Source organism: Mesitornis unicolor, unplaced genomic scaffold (assembly GCF_000695765.1).
Source record: "Mesitornis unicolor isolate BGI_N332 unplaced genomic scaffold, ASM69576v1 scaffold27610, whole genome shotgun sequence".
Lineage (NCBI taxonomy): Eukaryota > Metazoa > Chordata > Aves > Mesitornithiformes > Mesitornithidae > Mesitornis > Mesitornis unicolor.
The window spans coordinates 13,371-30,890 of record NW_010158019.1 but is presented as its reverse complement, the minus strand read 5'-3'; the positions used below and the strand labels follow the sequence as shown (position 1 = coordinate 30,890).

The following is a 17,520-nucleotide window of genomic DNA, read 5'->3' as shown; positions in this document are numbered from 1 at the left end:
AGTGAGGCTGTGAATATTTGGGTTGGCCCCATACCCTGCATCACCCTGAAAGCAAAAAACAGTGCCTAATAAGAGACAAAGCACCAAAAACGAGATGCAATGTGCACTGTCCCGTACCTTTATTACTGTGAATAACTCCTTGCAGAGCAAGGAAATCCTGACTGTGGATAGAGGGGGACAGCAGGGACTCCAAGGCAGGGCTGCACCCCACCGTGGGGTGCACACAGGGTGCAGGGGCTGCCAGAGGCAGGGGCAGCACAGCTTGGGTCTGCAGGCAATAGCTGCAGCCAGGCCACTTTGCCTGTGTGTGCGCAGTCCAGGTCCTCTCTGCTGCTCAAGCACCCCCTTTTCTTTATCCCCTGCAAACAGCTCTTTGCTTTCTTGCTGCAAGGCCAAGGGAGGCTCAGGCTTACCCACAGCATTGCTCTCGTTTCCACTGTGCAGGAAAAACTGCGTCCCCACCCGCCACCCCCATCCTGGCAGAGCAGCTGAGTATTTTGGAAAGTGTTAGAAATGCAGCAGTGAGTCACGCACAGCTGCAGTGCCTGGCGGGCTTGGCTGGCCCCCGGCCACCCCCTGCGGACACAGCACCCCCACTTAGGGCTGTGGCTGTGTTTTTGGGGTGACGAGTCTCCCTCTTTTCTCCCCAGTATCTCCAGCAAAGAGCTGACCGAGCTCATAGAGCGCCTGCAGAAAAATGCCGACCAGGTGGAGAAAAATATTGTGGAGACCGACTCCCGAATGCAGAATGTAAGCGAGCCTCCGCCCCGCTCACCTGGGCTCCTCGGAGCAGCCCTGTTCCCCCCTGGCTCCCTCCTGCCGCAGCCCTTCCCACTCCACTGCAGTCTCCTCTCCTAGGGCATGCATACCTGGTCACCCTGCCCTGCAGTGGGTGCCTGGGCTGCAATGATCTGTAATGGAGGGACACACGGGTTCCCCCATGTTGTGGAAAGAAGGTGTGGTGGTGTAACAGATGATGAGGCCCCAAAAGTGTTCCCTACCCAGGGCAGGGTAGCACTGTACAGAGTGGGGATGTTTATCCCAGGATGTGCATCCCACTGGGTAGCTGGGATGGAGAACCTCCTGAACCATCCCGTGGTGATGCAGCCCCCCACCAGCCACATCCCTTCCTCTGGGCTAACAGCCATGGTGAAAGCAAAATACATCCCTGGGAGGACAGGATATGGCAGAGCTTGTGCCCAGGGGCAGCACAGTGGGACAACCTCTTGGATACCTTTTATTATTCCCTTGTCACTCTTCCTCCCCACTCTCTGCCTGCCCAGGACTTGCACAAGATCAAGGCATGCCAGCTAGCACAGTACAAGGACCTGACGGCTCAGAAGCTCACCGAGTCCGACAAGCTGCTCTATGTGCTGGATGGGGATGCAGCCATCGCCCGGCACATGAAGCACCCCCAGGGTGACATGATCACTGAAGAGTAAGTAGCAAGGGGGGAACTTGTCCCCAGGGCCTTGCCAATGGCAGCTCTGCATGAAGCGCGGCAGGGCTCTACCTGCCTAGTGTACGGGTGGACAATGCTTGTCCCCAGTACCACGCCTGCCCTGAGCTGGCAGATGTGCTGGGCAGCCCCTGGCAGACAACGTGGGCCCAGGGGAATCTTTGCCCTCTCCCTTCCCAGCTGATTGCACAACATGGCTGCTGCTAGCCTGCCTAGCACCGCTGGGCTCATCAAGGTCCCCTAAGGACAGCTTCCCCCACGTAGTAGGGCTGTGAGAGGATCACTTACAGCTACTGATACTAATGCTGGCCCATGCCCACATTCTGCATCCCACCCTTCTCTTTTCCTTCCCGCAGCATCCGGCAGCTAAAGGAACGAGTGGCAAACTTGCGTGTGAAACACAACCAGATCTACAACTTCCCCCCACAGCACACTGAGCCCCAGGTCAACTGGTCAACAGTGATCGAGGAGAAACAGGTACCAAGGGGACCATCAGCAGCACAGCTGGGCAGGACCTCGTAGATCTGCCCGTAGAGAAAGCTTCTGGAGGCCTTCTTGGCTGCTTGATACTGGGAGCAGCAAATAGCATAGGAAGGAGGTGGGGTGCTGGGTGACAGGGGAGGGTGCCAAGGTGATGGGACAAGGCCAGCTGCTGTGGCACCAGGAGTTGGTGCTTGAAGCGGCACCGCTGGCAGCAGCCTGGCTAAGCGAGGAAAAACTCCAGCGGATGAGGGGCCATGGTGGAGTATACCAGCCTGGCCTTCAGGGCATGGGCTCCTGGGCTCAGCCTGGCCATTGACCTCTTGGGTGAGCTTGGGCAAGCCTCCGCCCTTCTCCATCTGAGGATGGAGACTGTGCTCCCTCTCCAGGCAATGTGCTTCAACATTCCACTGTCTGAAGAGTGGAAAAGCTTCTCCTTATGCCCAGTCCGCAATTCCCCCGTTTCAATTTATACCTGTTGTCTCTCACCCTCCTACCATGCACTGCCTTGCAGAACCTGGCTCCATTTTCTCAAAAACCTTATGGGAAGGAAGCTGTTAGGTGCCCACAAAGTCTTCTCCTCCCCAAGCTGATCAAGCCTCAGCTTCTTCTCTTGGGTCCTCCCTAGTCACTGCCTGCTTTGGGCTCTACTCCATGGCTCTAACTCTTTATTTTATCCAACTCTCTACACTCTTCCAGACAGAAAAGGGTTAAACCCCCAAACTCACCTTCCCACAGCCACCCTGCAACACATCCGATTTTACCCACATGCGTGCTGCTGACAGCAGAGCCCATCCAAGCCTAGCTCCATGTCCACCTCCAAGAGGAGTTTCCCAGGTCTTAGCTACCGTGTCCCATTCCCCCATCTCTAATCCCGACTCCTGTGTGCCACAGGACGCGTTAAGCAGCAAGGGCTTCGGGACTGACCTGCCACTGGTCAACAGCCAAGTAGAAGAGCACAACATCTTCCACAACGAGGTCATGGCCATCGGCCCACGTATCGCCAAGGAAGTCAACAAGGTCAGCTCTCCTGTCCCTCTTGTGTCCTGACTCACTGAAGGCAGGGGCATTCCACCATCCAAGCTGCCACAGTTTGGACCAGGTTGGGTGGGGGTGCAGACGCATGCCTAACCTTGAAGCTGAGCATTGTACACTGACTCTAGCTTTACAATAAGGCAAATCCCTTAAGCCCCTCATCCCCCTCCATCTTCAAGCCCCTACCAGACCACCACTCTCAGGAGACATGCTCCTAACTCTGGCCTTGCTTCTCCTCTGTTACCAGGAATACACAAGTGACTTCCAAACCAAATACCAGAAGCTGCTGGTAAGAGACTTCTAGGAACCTGGGGGCAGAGCTCTTGGCAGGGATCCCTTGCCGGGGCAGCCAGGCACCCCAAGGGGACACATGGAGATAAGGTTTGGGCTGAGCTCTCTGTCTGACCCTTCCCAGGCTGGCTCCCAGCAGCGGCAGCAGGATCTGAATTCTCTGCAGGACTACATGCAGCGCTGCACCAACAAGCTCTACTGGCTGGATCAGCAGGCGAAGGACAGAACCCATTACGACTGGAGCGACCGCAACCTGGACTACCCCAGCCGGCGCCGCCAGTATGAGGTCCGTGCGCGCTTGCATGCTGCCTGGCCCTGCGCTGGCTGGGTGCTTTGCAGCAAGGGAGGTGGCACAGAGCCAGGGGAGCAAGCTGAGGTTTGAACTGGGGCTGAAAACATCTCTTCCCCTGTGCCTCAGTTTCCCTCACTCCATCATGAAGCACTTTGAGAAGTACAGATGATAGCATACGGATAATAAGGTTGATCCTTACTTTCTGCCAGAAATAAAGCTATGAGGAAGCTCAAGAGCTCAAGCGCTTCCTCATTCTTCTCTCCCTTATCTCAGCACTCACCTGGCAAGAGTCAGATCTTTAGGAATATCTGCAAGAGAAGGAAAAACAAAAGCTGCAGCAGGGCAACATCACTCTTTCTGACTGATGGAGCTGTTCAGGCCCTTTTAGAGTAGCTCAGTCACAGAGTACAGCCAGAGTCCCCTCTTCCTTGCATGGAGATCAGTATCTCACCTTTCTCCATCTAGAACTTCATCCACCGGAAGCTGGAGGAGAAGGAGGAGGCCATCAACAAGTTGCATGCAGATGGAGATCAGCTGCTCGCCCAGAATCACCCTGGAAAGAATGCCATCGAGGTGAGCATCAGGAATGGGCTCCAGCTTCCCCACCCACTCTGGTGGTCAGGGGACTCGCCCAGCCCTTCTCCAGCATGGGACCTGGTGCCAACACAACTCTTGCCTTCCTGGGATGCCAAGTGGGAAAAAGACTTCTTCACCTGTAAGTGCGTAAACACCATCGGAGGAGCCGAGATAAACCTAAGGAGCTCTTTGCTTATTTCTCATTCCTGTAGCAATTCCTCGTGCCTGCCTACAAAGGATAAACTATGGTGGCAAGTTCCACTTTTGATGGGAAAATGGACATAAGGCCACAGGGTTTGCCACTTCCTTCCACCCAGCCCCATGCTCCCATAGGAGCATCCCAACTTTGAACTTTCTCTCCAGTATTCTCATCCTAGCTTTGACCTGAGCATCTGGGTGGCTTCAGAGGCAACCAAGGAACTGTTTGTTCAGGGTGGAAGTGGATGCTTTCTGTTGGACAGCCCAGGCTCACCCCTAGCACGGGGCATCCCGCTAATGCCCACTTCCCACCCCTATGTTGCAGGCTCACATCGAGGCCGTGCATGCTGACTGGAAGGAGTACCTGAACCTGCTGATCTGTGAGGAAAGCCACCTGAAGTTCATGGAGGACTTCCACAAGGTACCAGATCTCTGGGAGCAGCGAGGCACTGTTTGCTTTGCACAGCCCCAAGTGGGTGCTGAGTTACAGGACATCCCAGAACACCAACAAACTCCGGCTCCTCTAGAAACAGGGTAGAGGAGATTTAGTCCTCTAGTCTATGGTGCTTTTAAGGCTAGGAGGATCACTTTGAGCTGATAATACTAGTCATAATTGCTCAACCACCAAACACAGTAATAGCTTGGCCAAAGCATGACTTGCAGAAAGCCTCCGCTCCAATGCTGAGGTTCAAGAGGCACTGTCCGCTATTGGCATCCTCATCCACAGGACAGCAGAGATGTTTCGCAGAGGTACCTCAGCCCCAAAACAAGACATGGGGGGACCTTGCATGCTCCTCTCAGAAGCCAAACAGGTCCGAGTGGAGAAATTACACCTGCAGAAAGCAAAGCTGAGCTGGGCAGACAGATGTCTGCTGGATAAATTGCATCTGACAGCCAGGAAGGCTCTGCAGGGGAGCAGGTCAGGCTGGATTCCTTTCCCACAGCCTAGGCGTGTTGATGAGGACGTGATGAGTCTGTTGCCAAAGCTTAACCCTGGTGCCCAGCCCAGGCAGTGCCTTTTGTGGGTATCTGCCAGAATAACTGCCTCAAGGGCTGGTTTGTGTGTGGAAGGCCTTGGCTCTGTCTTCTCCTTGGTGCTGGCAGTGGAGACACCGTGCACCATTGTGATGTTGTCCAAGTGAAACAAAATTGAGGTGGGGGGGAAGGTGGGATTTAACAGCGCTGCAGGAGACTATACAAAAAGCTGCTCCTGGTTGCCTTTCTCCTGGCTTTGTTGTCCTGAGCACAGGAAATAGCAATTCCTCACCTTTCTCCATGCATTTCTGGGTGTCCAAGTGCCCATCATATCTCCTGGTAGCTGTTTCTGCTCTAGGCAGTGCAAGGACCAGCATGCCAGGCTGGGTCCACTCAATGTTTCAGCTGGACCCTCTCTCACAAGAGACTTTGCCTTTCTGCAGTTTCAGAAAGACTCTAAGGATGCCCAGGAACTCTTGAAGAAGGTGGACACAGACCTGGACCAAAAATTCAGCCCAGAGTTCAAGGACAGATACCAGCTTGAGTCTCTTCTCCGGGAACTGGATGTGAGTATTGGTGCAGGCAGGACAGTAGAGGAGGTGGCAGCAGGAGCCTGTGTCAGTGACACTGATGGAGGGACATCCCTGCTGGTGCAGGCATCTAGTCCAGCTTTCAGCAAGACCATGCTGCTGCCTCCCTTTGCCAGACTCTTCCTTCCCCTTGGGCTAGAGATTGCCTCTCCCATAGCAACGCAATTGCTCACTGGGCTGGTTTTTATTTGTTCTCTCATTGAGTTAGTGCTCATGAAGGGCAGGAGCATAATTAGACCCGCTGCCAGAGGAGGCTGTGGAACTTGCTGTGCTGCCGGGAGCCGCGCTGTGAAATCGCCCACTTGGGAAGGACTGTGCTGGCCCAGCCCAAGCCCAAGCCCAAGCATGCTGCAGCAGGCCCAGATGATGCACGTGTCCTGGGACAGCTGATAGCTCTCCCTCTCCTCCTGCGTACTCCATCCCACTCAACATTGTGGGATACCCACCTCTACAGCTAGAAATAGAGCAACTGCTGGAGAGCCTTCTCACAAGACTCTAATTAGAACTAAGAGCTGGGGGCGGGGCTGTCCATCAATATGCAGCCAGGCAGATGTGGACCATACACCAGGGAATGCCTGTTACTGCCCAGTGGCCAGAGCCAAGGCATGGCAGCTCACAGACACAGTCCCAGTCGTTGCAAAAGTAGGCAGGAGAGTGCAGGAACACAACGGCTGCAGAGCAGGACCCAGGAACTGTTTTCACTGGCACAAGTGAAAGAAGCTGCAGTCTCTGTCCTGGCAGCATTGGTACAAGCTCCTCCCCAGCTGAAAGAGCCCAGGAGCTCATTCTTCCCGTATTTCCCTACTGATTTTGGTCTTTACCCTGTGCTAGGACCAGGAAAAGGCCTTGGACAAGTACGAGGAGGTGGTGAAGTCCCTGCAGGAGCGCAGCCAGCAGGTCTTGCCCCTGCAGTACCGCCGTGAGACACCACCCCAGCCCGTCCCTGTGGAGGCTCTCTGCGAGTATGAAGGAGAGCAGGTAACATTTCCCTCATCCCATCAGCCATACAGGGGTGCTGCTGTGAACCCTCTCCTCGAGGGGCACTAGGGATGGAAGAGGCACCAGGGGAAGGAACAGTTCTGGCCAGTGCCCAAGTGGCGATGTCTCCAGCAGCAGGCACAAGGTAAAGGTCATGCTTGCCCTGGTGGGAAAGCAGGTTTTGCAGCTCGGGAGGAGCAGCACAGGAGGGGTCTGAGGGAAACGCAGCCTCCGTGCACCCTGGGGACAGCAATCACACACCCTTAAGGAGGTTGCAAGAGCCCAGCTCTGTCATGTTCTCACGCTCCCTGCGCTGGGACAGCGGAGACGTCCAGGCATGTTTCTGATCAAGGAAACTCTCCAACATCACTGGCACAGTCCCAGGGGATGGATCTGCATCTCTCCATCTCCAGCATCACAGCATCAGTTCTTGTAGGTCTGAGTAGTCGACCAAAGGGATAGGTCTGCACAGCCAGCAGACACCACAGGAGCAGCAGAGGCCTGGAGAGGAGCGAGCGGCTCAGGCTGACTCAGCCACCTGCTTCTCCAAAAAGGAAAGCCACAGCATAGCCATGGAAACACCTTCTTATCTCTGCCCCAGTGGGAATTTGCTTGCTGTGGTGGTTGCAAGAGGAGGCACAGCTTCATACCTGGAGGCTCGGGGGAGGGAGAAAGCAGCACATGAAATTTCAGCAAGCTGCAGGCGCTTGGAAAAGCAAGAGGCTGCAGAGAAAAGAGATTGGGTTTTATGCCGGTCCTGTCACCCTACAAGCACAGCTTCCTGGGGCTGCAGCATGGAGTGGGGTGGGCGGCATTTCCTGACCTGCTGCTGTGACCAGTTCCTGTCCCCCAGGGCCAGATAAGCCGAGGAGCCCACTACACCCTGCAGAAGAACAACGGAGACATTTGGGAAGTGGCAGACAGCTCAGGAGACACCATCAGCGCCCCAGGGGTCTGCTTCATGATCCCCCCACCTGACACAGAAGCAATAGCGCTAGCAGACCAGTATGTACCCCCAGCCTGCCATGCCAGACTCTCCCCCTGCCCCAGCAGCCTTTGCCTTCACCAGCCCCAGGCCACCCCACCAGCGCTGTACCCTCTGTCTGGCAATGGTGATGGAGGGGCTCCTGCCCCAATTCCTGCTTGAAGCCTCAGGCTTCCTCCAGGAGGGATTCCTGCACCATCCTGCTTGCACATGAGCTCCCACCTGGTAAAGTGGAGCTAGCTCAGAGCCATCCAGGCCCTCCCTGCTCTTGGGGCCATTATGGTGGGGGGAAAGCTGCCCACCCCCCCCTCAGCAGGCAGACACCTGCCTGTGCTGCTTCTCACCTGTTCTCACCCAGCCAGTGAGGACACCACACTGCCTCTTTACCAATATGGGGTGAAGGTGCCTCTGCCTCACTGCTTTTATGGGCACCTCGAGGGGCCTGGTCCCACCAGCCCACCCAGAGCTGTACCTTGTTCTGGAGCAGCACCAGGATGGGTGATGGAGGGGCTGAGGTCCTGACTCAGACCTGATGCCTGCACTGTCCCAATTTTCAGAATTGCCAATCACTACATGAACATGAAGGACAAGACGGCCAACTGCAAGAACATCCTCCAGCAGCGCTATGAGGGGCTGAAGGCAGACAGCATTGGAGGTATGGCTCTGGAAGGGCAGCTTGGGGCTTCCCAGGCATAAAAAGGCTGCTGTAACCTTGAACCTGGGTGGTGGCCATCTTAGGGGGGGATGTCACCAAGAGCTTCCCATGTCCTAAGGGTCTTGGGTACAATGGTGTTGGGCTGCATGCAGGGGTAGAGCAGCTAGTCTGCAGTCGCAGCAGGCAGGGCTCAGGGAGTGGAGGCGGACACGGATTGTACGCTCACTAGTGGGATTGAGCCCAGACCCAGCTTCCAGATGAGTTTAACCTGGTCCCACCACCATTATCCAGATGCTGCATCGGTTCGGGGGCGCCAGCTTCTGGCAGGGCTGGAGAAAGTGAACAGCGACCTGGACAAGCAGGAGAAAGCAATAACAGCAAACCTCCGTCCACCGCTGGAGCAGAGCCGGGCTGTGCAGGACAGCACTGAGCGTTCCAAGGACCTGAAGGTACCACTACCATCAGACAAGAGCAGGAAATCGTGGTCCAGGGCACTCTTTCTCCTTGTGTGCCTGCTCTGCTAGGCACCAGCACTGGTAGCATCCTGCTTTTTTCCTTTCCTTCAGACCCTTAATTAAGTCAGGCTCTGTGCCACAAACCTCCCTTGGTTTAGGAGAAAGTTCAGGTCCTGGTTACATCACCTGCCAAGGGCTGTGTTAAAATCCAAGGGCCACCACAAGTGAAAGCAAATTGCTCCAACTGCCTGCAGTGCTTTGATGTCCAGGCATGAACTCATCTGTCAGGCTGCAGAGCCCAATGGTCTAGATGAGTCCAGCACATTTCTGAGAGACAGAGCTGGTAGGAACCACTCCCCAGACAGAGTTTCCTTGCTAAGGGCTAGCTGGGCTGCCCCAGAAGAGATACAAGTCAGAGAGTCAACAGAAAATATCCTTTTGTCCCCTCCAGGGCTGAAAGGCACATCCCATCAAACACAAGCCCTCAGCCCTGACCTTCCTTCTCACACTGGACAGCCAAGGGTCAGTGTCTTGGTAGCCACAAGGTCCTAGTTCAGTTGCTATAAAGGGTATATTCCTACTGCAGAATATCACCAATGAGGTCCGACGCATTGAACCTGAGAAAAAACGGAAGATCCAGGAGTGCGAAGCCTTCATTGAGTCTGTGCCAAACACTGGCAGCGCCACCTTGGTGAAGAACAAGGTGGAGAGTACCAACAAGAGGTATGACCGCGTGGTCCAGCTGCTCAGCGCTGCTCAAGAGAAGTAAGTCATGGCTTAAGCCAGGAGTTGAACGTGGTGTAATGCAGGATCACGCAGGAGATAGGTGCAGGCGTATTTAAGCACCTTTCCACTTGCATCCATACAGAGTTGAGGTGGCCACACACCTCGAGAGGAGCCTCCAGCAAGGCCGAGACCTGCTGTCTACTTATGAGAACAAGCTGGTCATGGATGACACAGTACCAGAGGATTTGCGGGTGGTAGACTGTAAGAAAGAAGAGCTGCTGGTGAGTGTCATGTCCCACCAGTTTTCTACCCTATTGACATGTTCCACATAGAGAACCACTTTCCAAAGGCCTGAGTAGTTGCTGCTCAACCCCCAGGCTTGAATCAGTTGCTAAAGGGCTGGCTTCCTCCAGCTGGAGATAGGACCCCACGTTAGCTGCAGTGATCCTCACCTACTTTAAATGCAAACCATTACCCATCCCCAAACCAGAGAGCAAATACCAGTTGAATACTTGTGGTTTGGTGAAAGGACTAAAGGGAAAGAATAAAATGGTCTGAGAAAAGCAGTGCAAAGGCCTGATACAGGAAAGAGATGGACCTAGCAAGGATTTGAGAACAGTTATCACTATGAAAAGCTACCAAAATTGGCAATCCTGCTAGAAAGGCCAAAAAACTGTCTAGGCCAGAATTTTCTGCCCTTCTTCAGCTTTTCCATCAGGTACCCAAGTTCAGGCATGCAAAAGCTTTCCTTCTGGAGTTGTTGCACTGGCAGGAACAGGGTTTAAGTCTTGCGAGGAACACCAAAGTATGCTTGCTTTTAAATATTAAGAGGTGGAGAAGTGAGCAAGCTTTTCTTCCCATCAGGTTTACTAGATAGCTCTGCTTACCATGCAAGCCTGTCACTTTCTTTTCTTCACAACCTGTAGCACTACCTGCAGCTCAGCTGTTTCCTCAGCATCCTCTGCAGTGCCGGTGCAGTAGCTGGAGTTGATGGGGAACAGTACAAAAGGCTGGCATGTGTGCAACCCCAGAGGATCTCTCTCCTGCTTTTTTCACAGGCCATGGGCACTGAGCTGCAGTCCAAGAGGTTCCTACTGAATGAAGCAGAGCAGAACTTGCAAAGGACGAAGACGTGCTCCAATGCCCTGGCCAGCAAGTTCCAGGAGCACTGTCCTGACATCGAACGGCAGGAAGCCGAGCTCTACAAACTCAACCAGCGCTTCAACAACCTCAGCAAGCAAATCGACCATAGGTAAGACTCTAGGACAAGATGTAGCTAGGACTGGACCAACCTGGAGAACCAGGATATTTACAGTGGGGTTGGAACCACACTGAATTGGGAAGAGGCATAACACCATCGTGTGAATGAGGAGTTGCAAAAGGACTTCAAGGGAGGTTCAAGGAAGAAGAGGTTCCTGGCATGCACCAGCTGGGTCGATCTGGGAAGCCATTAGGATTAAGTGTTCTTGCAACAGAGATGGGGACTTGGGCAAGAATGACTGCACTGGCTGCCACAGATCATCTGCCTCTGCCTGGATCACGTTGTTTTGTACCTTATCTCACTAAAGGGTTATGTCCACTGACTCTCCTCCAATTTCCGCTTACTTTTATACTGACCAGGTGGCACCAATTCCTGCAGAAGACTCTCCCAGAGAGGAGAGGGTCAGCCAGAGAACAGCTCTGGCTCAGATCTGTGTCTGTAGGGGGCAGGGGAAGCAGGGACAGGTTAAGAGGTGTTTGCAGAAAAGACGAGAGATGTGACAGTACTGAAGCTGAGCTGATTTCCCCTACAGAACGCAGACCCTGCAGAAAGCGAGAAGTGCCTATTCCAACTATCGCACCAACTATGACAAAGTCAGCCAGTTCCTGTGCAACATACCTAACTACGAGCCTCAGGAGACCGACAACATCCAGCAAGTGGAAATGAAGCTGAAGAACCAAGCGGTAATTTTTTCTGAGAGCACCCTGGGCTCTATGGGGAGAGGAGAAGAAACAACACTAAAAGATAAGGAATAGAACATAGATAGCTACTAAACACAAAACAGAAAAATATAAATACTTATTAGCTTTATTTACTTATATGCTCTAAGGTCCCACTGTCCTGCATGTGCCTTGTTTACACATAGCAGGGCAGCTCGAGAAGGTTGTAATTCTCAGTGTTGTAATTTTAATGCCAACCCTCAAAAAGGCTGAATGAAGTGTCTGGATTTTGTATTCCCTTTGACCGGTATCTCTGTGCATGCCAGGCGCTCCTGGGTGACATTGCAAGCAAGGAACAGGAGGTGCAGAAAGTCTCTGCCACAGCTCAGCAATACCAGCAGGCAGTGAAGGTAAGGACTGCAATTTTGCTGGTGGGAGAACTTTAACGTTAGAATCATAGACTGGTCTGGAGTGGAAGGGACCATTAAAGGTCATCCAGTCCAACCCCCTGCAATGGGCAGGGACATGTTCAACTAGATCAGGTTGCTCAGAGCCCTGTCCAACCTAATCTCAAGTGTTTCCAGGGATAGGACATCTACGACTTCTCTGGGCAACCTGTGCCAGTGTTTCATCACCCTTGGTATAAAAATATTTGTACTTACATCTAGTCTGAATCTCCCCTCTTTTAGTTTAAAATCATTACATCTTGTCCTATTGCCACAGGCCTTGCTAAAAAGTCTCTCACCATCTATCTTATAAGCCCCTTTTAAATATTGAAAGGCCACAATAAGGTCTCACCAGAGCCTTCTCTTCTCTTCTCTGGGCTGAACAACCCCAGCTCTCAGCCTGTCCCTCATAGCAGAGTTGCTCCAGCCCTCTAATCATTTTTGTGGCCTCCTCTGGACCCACTCCAAAAAGTCCACATCTTTCCTATACTGGGGATCCCAGAGCTAGACACAGTACTTCTGGTGGGATCTCATCAGAGCAGAGTGGATGGGCAGAATCCTCTATATCCTACAAGAAGCCACCTGAAGAAAACTTAGTGCCCTTGCTTAGTCAACTGATGAGCTAAAACCAGGTTGTATCTGCTCCAACGTTGACATCATGTCGCTGTTAGCATGGCAAGGAGAGTTTCCACTCCAAGCCCAGCACCAGTAGGGTAACTGGAAGATCACAGGGCAGTACCTGACTCAGAACCTGCTGGGAGGTCCTGCCAGCAGCACTCCACATCCCACCATCCTCAACAGCTCACCTAAGACACAGGTCAAGGGAAGAAGTTGTTAAAGCCAGGGTTTAGGAGGGACCTGTGCATGAAGGGGACCCAGTAATCTCACTTTTCTCCTGGGAACATCTTCCCACAGGACTATGAGTTGGAAGCAGAGAAACTCCGGTCCATCCTCGACCTAGAGAACAGCCGCAATGGGTACACGAGCAAGAAGCCCAGGCTCCAGTCTCCAGCTGCAAAAGTGAAAGAGGAGGTAAATGAGTGGTGGCCGACAGCAAGCTAAAGCAGATGACAGCTTATGAGACCAGTGGGAATTCTGGAAACAATTATTTTACTGTCAGCAATCACAGCCCCAGAGGGGACCCACAGGGGAGGGCAGGGAACCAGGGGAAGAAGAAAAAAAAAAAAAAAGATTTTTCATAATTCTTAACCCGTCAGTTTTTTGGGTCTAGGCTGGCCAGAATAAGAGATGGAAAATACTGGATCTAGCAGTTCCTTTCTGAAAGGGGGGGGGTGTGAAAAGCCAAAAACCTGAAAACTTTTCTCCAGTCCAGACTTTCAGAGAGTGAGATTTCACCACCAAGGACTACTAGTTAAAAATACTTACAAGCAAGAGCAGGCCACAAGTTACTTATTTATGCAGGATCTGTTCACTACCTGCCTCATAGTCATCCTGCATATAGAAGCAGGCAGAAGTGTCCACAAGTTCTTCCTTGGCTGCATCTCTTTTTTCATATCTTGGGTATATACATATATACAATATACAGTATATACAGTATGATCATGAATGTGTGTGCGTGTGAGAATTGCTTTTCCTCCCCCAAATCTTGGTAGATCACCGCTGTAGGTTTTTAGAGGAGTACCCAGGGTTACCTCTTCAGGGCCTGTTGTTTCTATTCAACAAGTCTTGACCAAGCAGCCCTGGTTCCACCACCTCTTATCAACACATTTCTGTTCTGTAGGAAGCCGTTCTGGCAGCCAAGTTCACCGAAGTAAACGCCGTGAATAAACAGCGGCTGCAGAACCTGGAGTTCGCTCAGAGCCTCCTGCGGCAGGTGAGTGATCACCAGGAGCAACGCAGTGCCAAAAGGACAGTTGTGTAAATAATCACGTGTGCTTTTGCTGTTACAAGTTGAACTGGAAACAGATCCAGCTAGTGTCTCATGCCCCCAAAAGCATTCATCAATAGATGCTTAAATCAGATATACAACCCCTCTTGTGTTTCCCAGCCCCATCTTCAACTCACCCTAGGAAGCGCCACATAATTTTTAACACTTTTGCCAAAACCATGCCAAAATCAGTGTTCTTTGTGGTTAAAAGCTTTGTTGTGACAGCAACAGGCATTGCAGAAAGCACATTCCAGGCTAGGAATACAAAGAGCAGGTCACGAGCAACCTGTTTGCAAATAGCCCTGTTCAGCATTTGCAATAGGCAACCTCCACTAACCAATCTCAACATCCTCCTGTCATTTTGTCACAGGAGGCACTGAAAATAAGCACCAAAAGTATGATTTAGGGTGGTTTTTTTTGACTATACATTCTTTATTCAACAACAGCAACCAGAGGTTCAAATGACACAAGACTTTGTCCAGACCAAAAAATCTATAAGGCCCATGGAAGAAGTCTGGAAGCTGAAAAAAGAGCTTGAGGATGAGACTCAGCGTCGGCAACAGCTAGAAGCAGAGATCCAAGCCATTCAGAACAACATCGTCCACCTGCAAAAACAGAAGCCTCAAGAAACTGTGGTTAAGAAAGAGCTGCTGAAGAAAGTGCCTGACCCTCAGCTGGAAGAGAGCTTCCACAAACTGCAGCAAAACCTAGCAGAAGAGCAGCGCAAGAACCAAGTGCTCCAGGATGAGCTGGAAGCTCTTAAGATCAGGCTGCGTGTTTTGGAGCACGAGAAGAGGGAAGGAGGGCAGGAGTACATAGTGAAAGAAGTATTGCGCATTGAACAAGATAAGGCTCAAGCTGATGAAATCCTGAAGCTCAAAGAAGAGTTGGAAGAGCTGAGGAGGCAGGAAGGAACCAGAGAGAATGAAGTTGTCCTTCTACGCCAACAAATTGCCGTGCTGTCCAGCGAGAAGAACAAAGAGCAGGAGAAGGTAACAGAGAAGGAGGTGCTGAAGCTGCAGAATGATCCCCAGTTGGAGATGGAATTCCGGATGTTGCAGGAGAACAAGCAGAGGGAGAGCGCCCTTCGGCAGAAGCACGAGGAGGAGCTCAGCTTCCTCCAGGACAAGCTCAAGCGTCTTGAGAAGGAACGGGCCATTGCCGAGGGCAAAATTACTGTCAAGGAGGTGCTGAAAGTAGAGAAAGACCTGGCCATTGAGAGAGAGGTGAATGAGCTTCGGCGTCAGTACGAAGATGAGAAATCCAAGGGTCGTTCCAACGAGCGGGAAAAGGCTGAGCTGCTCAGGAAGATCCAGCTGCTGGAGGAGGAGAACGCCAAGGTGGTTGTTCAGGAGAAAGTGCGTGAGATTGTGCGCCCAGATCCCAAGGCTGAAAATGAAGTTGCCAACCTTCGTTTGGAGCTGGTGGAGCAGGAGAGGAGATACCGAGGTGGTGACGAACAGCTGAAGAGCTGTCAGAATGAGTTGGCTGCTCTGAAGAACAGAGGGCCACTGGTAGAAGTCAAAGAGGTCATTAAGGAGGTCATTAAGTACAAGAATGATCCAGAAACTGAAAAGGAGCTACAGCGACTCCGGGAGGAAATTATAGAGAGAACAGGAGCAATTGAAAGAGCTGACCTTGAGATCTACCAGCTGAAACAAGAGATACAAGCTTTGAAAGATACCAAACCTCAAGTGCATACGAAGGAAGTTGTTCAAGAAATTCTGCAGTTTCGGGAAGACCCCAAGACTAGAGAGGAGGTAGAGTCTTTGAGAGTGCAGCTAGCAGACGAACAGATGAAACACATCGACCTGGAGAGGGAGCGGCTACTCCAAGAAGAGAAAGTAAAACAGAAGGAAGAAGAACTTTCCCAGGTGAAGGAGAAAGTGGTCCAACAGGAAGTAGTGAAGTATGAGCAAGATCCTGCCTTGAAAGCTGAGGTCAGCTCCTTCTCTCAGAGCATTGAGAGCGAGCTGAAGCAAATTGATGGCCTCCATGAAGAACTCCGCAAGCTGCAAAGGAGGCGGTCTGAGCTAGAGCGTCAGCTAGAGGAACTTGAGAAAGAGAGACAGGCCCGCAGAGAGGCTGAGCTGGAGGTGCAGAGGCTGAAGATTAGGTTAACGGAGTTAGAAGAACAGGAGAGGGAGACAACAGAACGAGTGACTGTGAAACAGAAAGTGATTCTTCAGCAAGATCCCCAGCAAGAGAAGGAGCATTCCCTCCTCAAACTGGAGCTAGAAGAAGAGAAGCACCGGCGACAAGTCTTGCAAACTGAACTAGAAGCCCTGAGGAAGAAGCTCGTTTCTTTGGAGAAGATGGAGGTCAAAGAGAAAGTGGTCTTTTCAGAGAGTGTCCAAGTGGACAAAGGAGACACGGAGTATGAGATTCAAAAGCTGAAGAGCAATCTCGAAGAAGAAAGTAGGCGTAAGAGGGAGCTAGATGCAGATATCAACCGCCTTGAAACTAGGCTGTCTGAGGTGGAATTCAACAACTCCAAGTCGTCAAAGGAGCTAGACTTACTAAGGGAGGAAAACCACAAACTGCACCTTGAAAAACAGAACCTGCTGATGGAAACAAGGAGACTACAGTCAGAGATTGAACTCACAGCAACAGAAGCTCGGGATTTGAGAAACATGACCCATGTGGACAGTGGAATAAACCTGGACTCCAGATTCCAAGCTTTGGAAAGAGAGTTAGATGATCTGAAACAGTTATCCAGAGAAAAAGACGCAGAGATTGAGCAACTCCAGAATCGCCTCAAGACAGTGGCTATCAAGAGGGAGCAGAGAGAGAACCACCTGAGGCGCTCCATCGTGGTCATTGACCCCGATACAGGAAAAGAAATGTCTCCAGAGGAAGCTCATTTGTTTGGCCTCATTGAATGGAGCCTGTTTGTCAAACTGAAGAGTCAGGAATGTGACTGGGAGGAGATCTCAATAAAGGGTCCCAATGGAGAATCATCCGTGATCCTCGACAGAAAGTCTGGTAGAGAGTTCTCAATTGAGGATGCCTTGAAGAATGGAAGGCTAACCATGGCTCAGTACAACAGTTACCTCAACAAGGAGATGTCGATCCAGGAGCTGGCTGTCTTGGTGTCTGGAAGTAATTACACAGCGCTCCCTCCACTTTAGAAACTTTTCTTAAGGGCAGCTAGTCAGAGCTGCACCCCTTGTTAGACTACCAGATCACTGCAAATCCTTGCCCTCCTCTGCATCTTCCAAAATGCTAGAGCCTCTGTCCCAGCCGTGCTACGAAGCCACACTGCTTGCTGTCATACACTGCAGAAAAGCACCACCAGTAGCAGAAAACACATTTGTCAGGACTACAGCGAAGCCTTCTCCCCCTCTTCATCCCTACTTAATCACTCAACCTAACAAAAACCAAGACAAAAAGCCTTAGGACAGTGAAGTACCTGAAGTCCAAAGACTCAGCAGAACCTGCAGTTTCTTCAACATATACTCACATAGTCACATAACAAGCTGTACACAGGATTTGTTAGACTGAAGGTCAAGATGACTCCCAGGTGACCACCAGGAGCTGGTTATGTCACCTGCATGTTGGTAAGCCAGAT

At 51.8% G+C, this 17,520-nt stretch overlaps 1 protein-coding gene across 1 annotated transcript; it reads left to right on the top strand.

Moving 5' to 3' along the window:
- Nucleotides 1–650: 650 nt before the first annotated feature.
- On the top strand, nucleotides 651–17,080 carry PPL (periplakin; the record flags this gene model as incomplete). Its single annotated transcript, XM_010182239.1, has 21 exons — nucleotides 651–750; nucleotides 1,284–1,438; nucleotides 1,816–1,936; nucleotides 2,834–2,959; nucleotides 3,222–3,263; nucleotides 3,390–3,551; nucleotides 4,023–4,130; nucleotides 4,657–4,752; nucleotides 5,750–5,872; nucleotides 6,728–6,874; nucleotides 7,728–7,879; nucleotides 8,417–8,514; nucleotides 8,806–8,963; nucleotides 9,556–9,734; nucleotides 9,838–9,976; nucleotides 10,754–10,947; nucleotides 11,489–11,639; nucleotides 11,942–12,025; nucleotides 12,977–13,093; nucleotides 13,803–13,895; nucleotides 14,396–17,080. Coding segments are annotated over 21 exons (5,230 nt in total), but the record flags the coding sequence as incomplete, so codon positions are not given.
- Nucleotides 17,081–17,520: the final 440 nt, after the last annotated feature.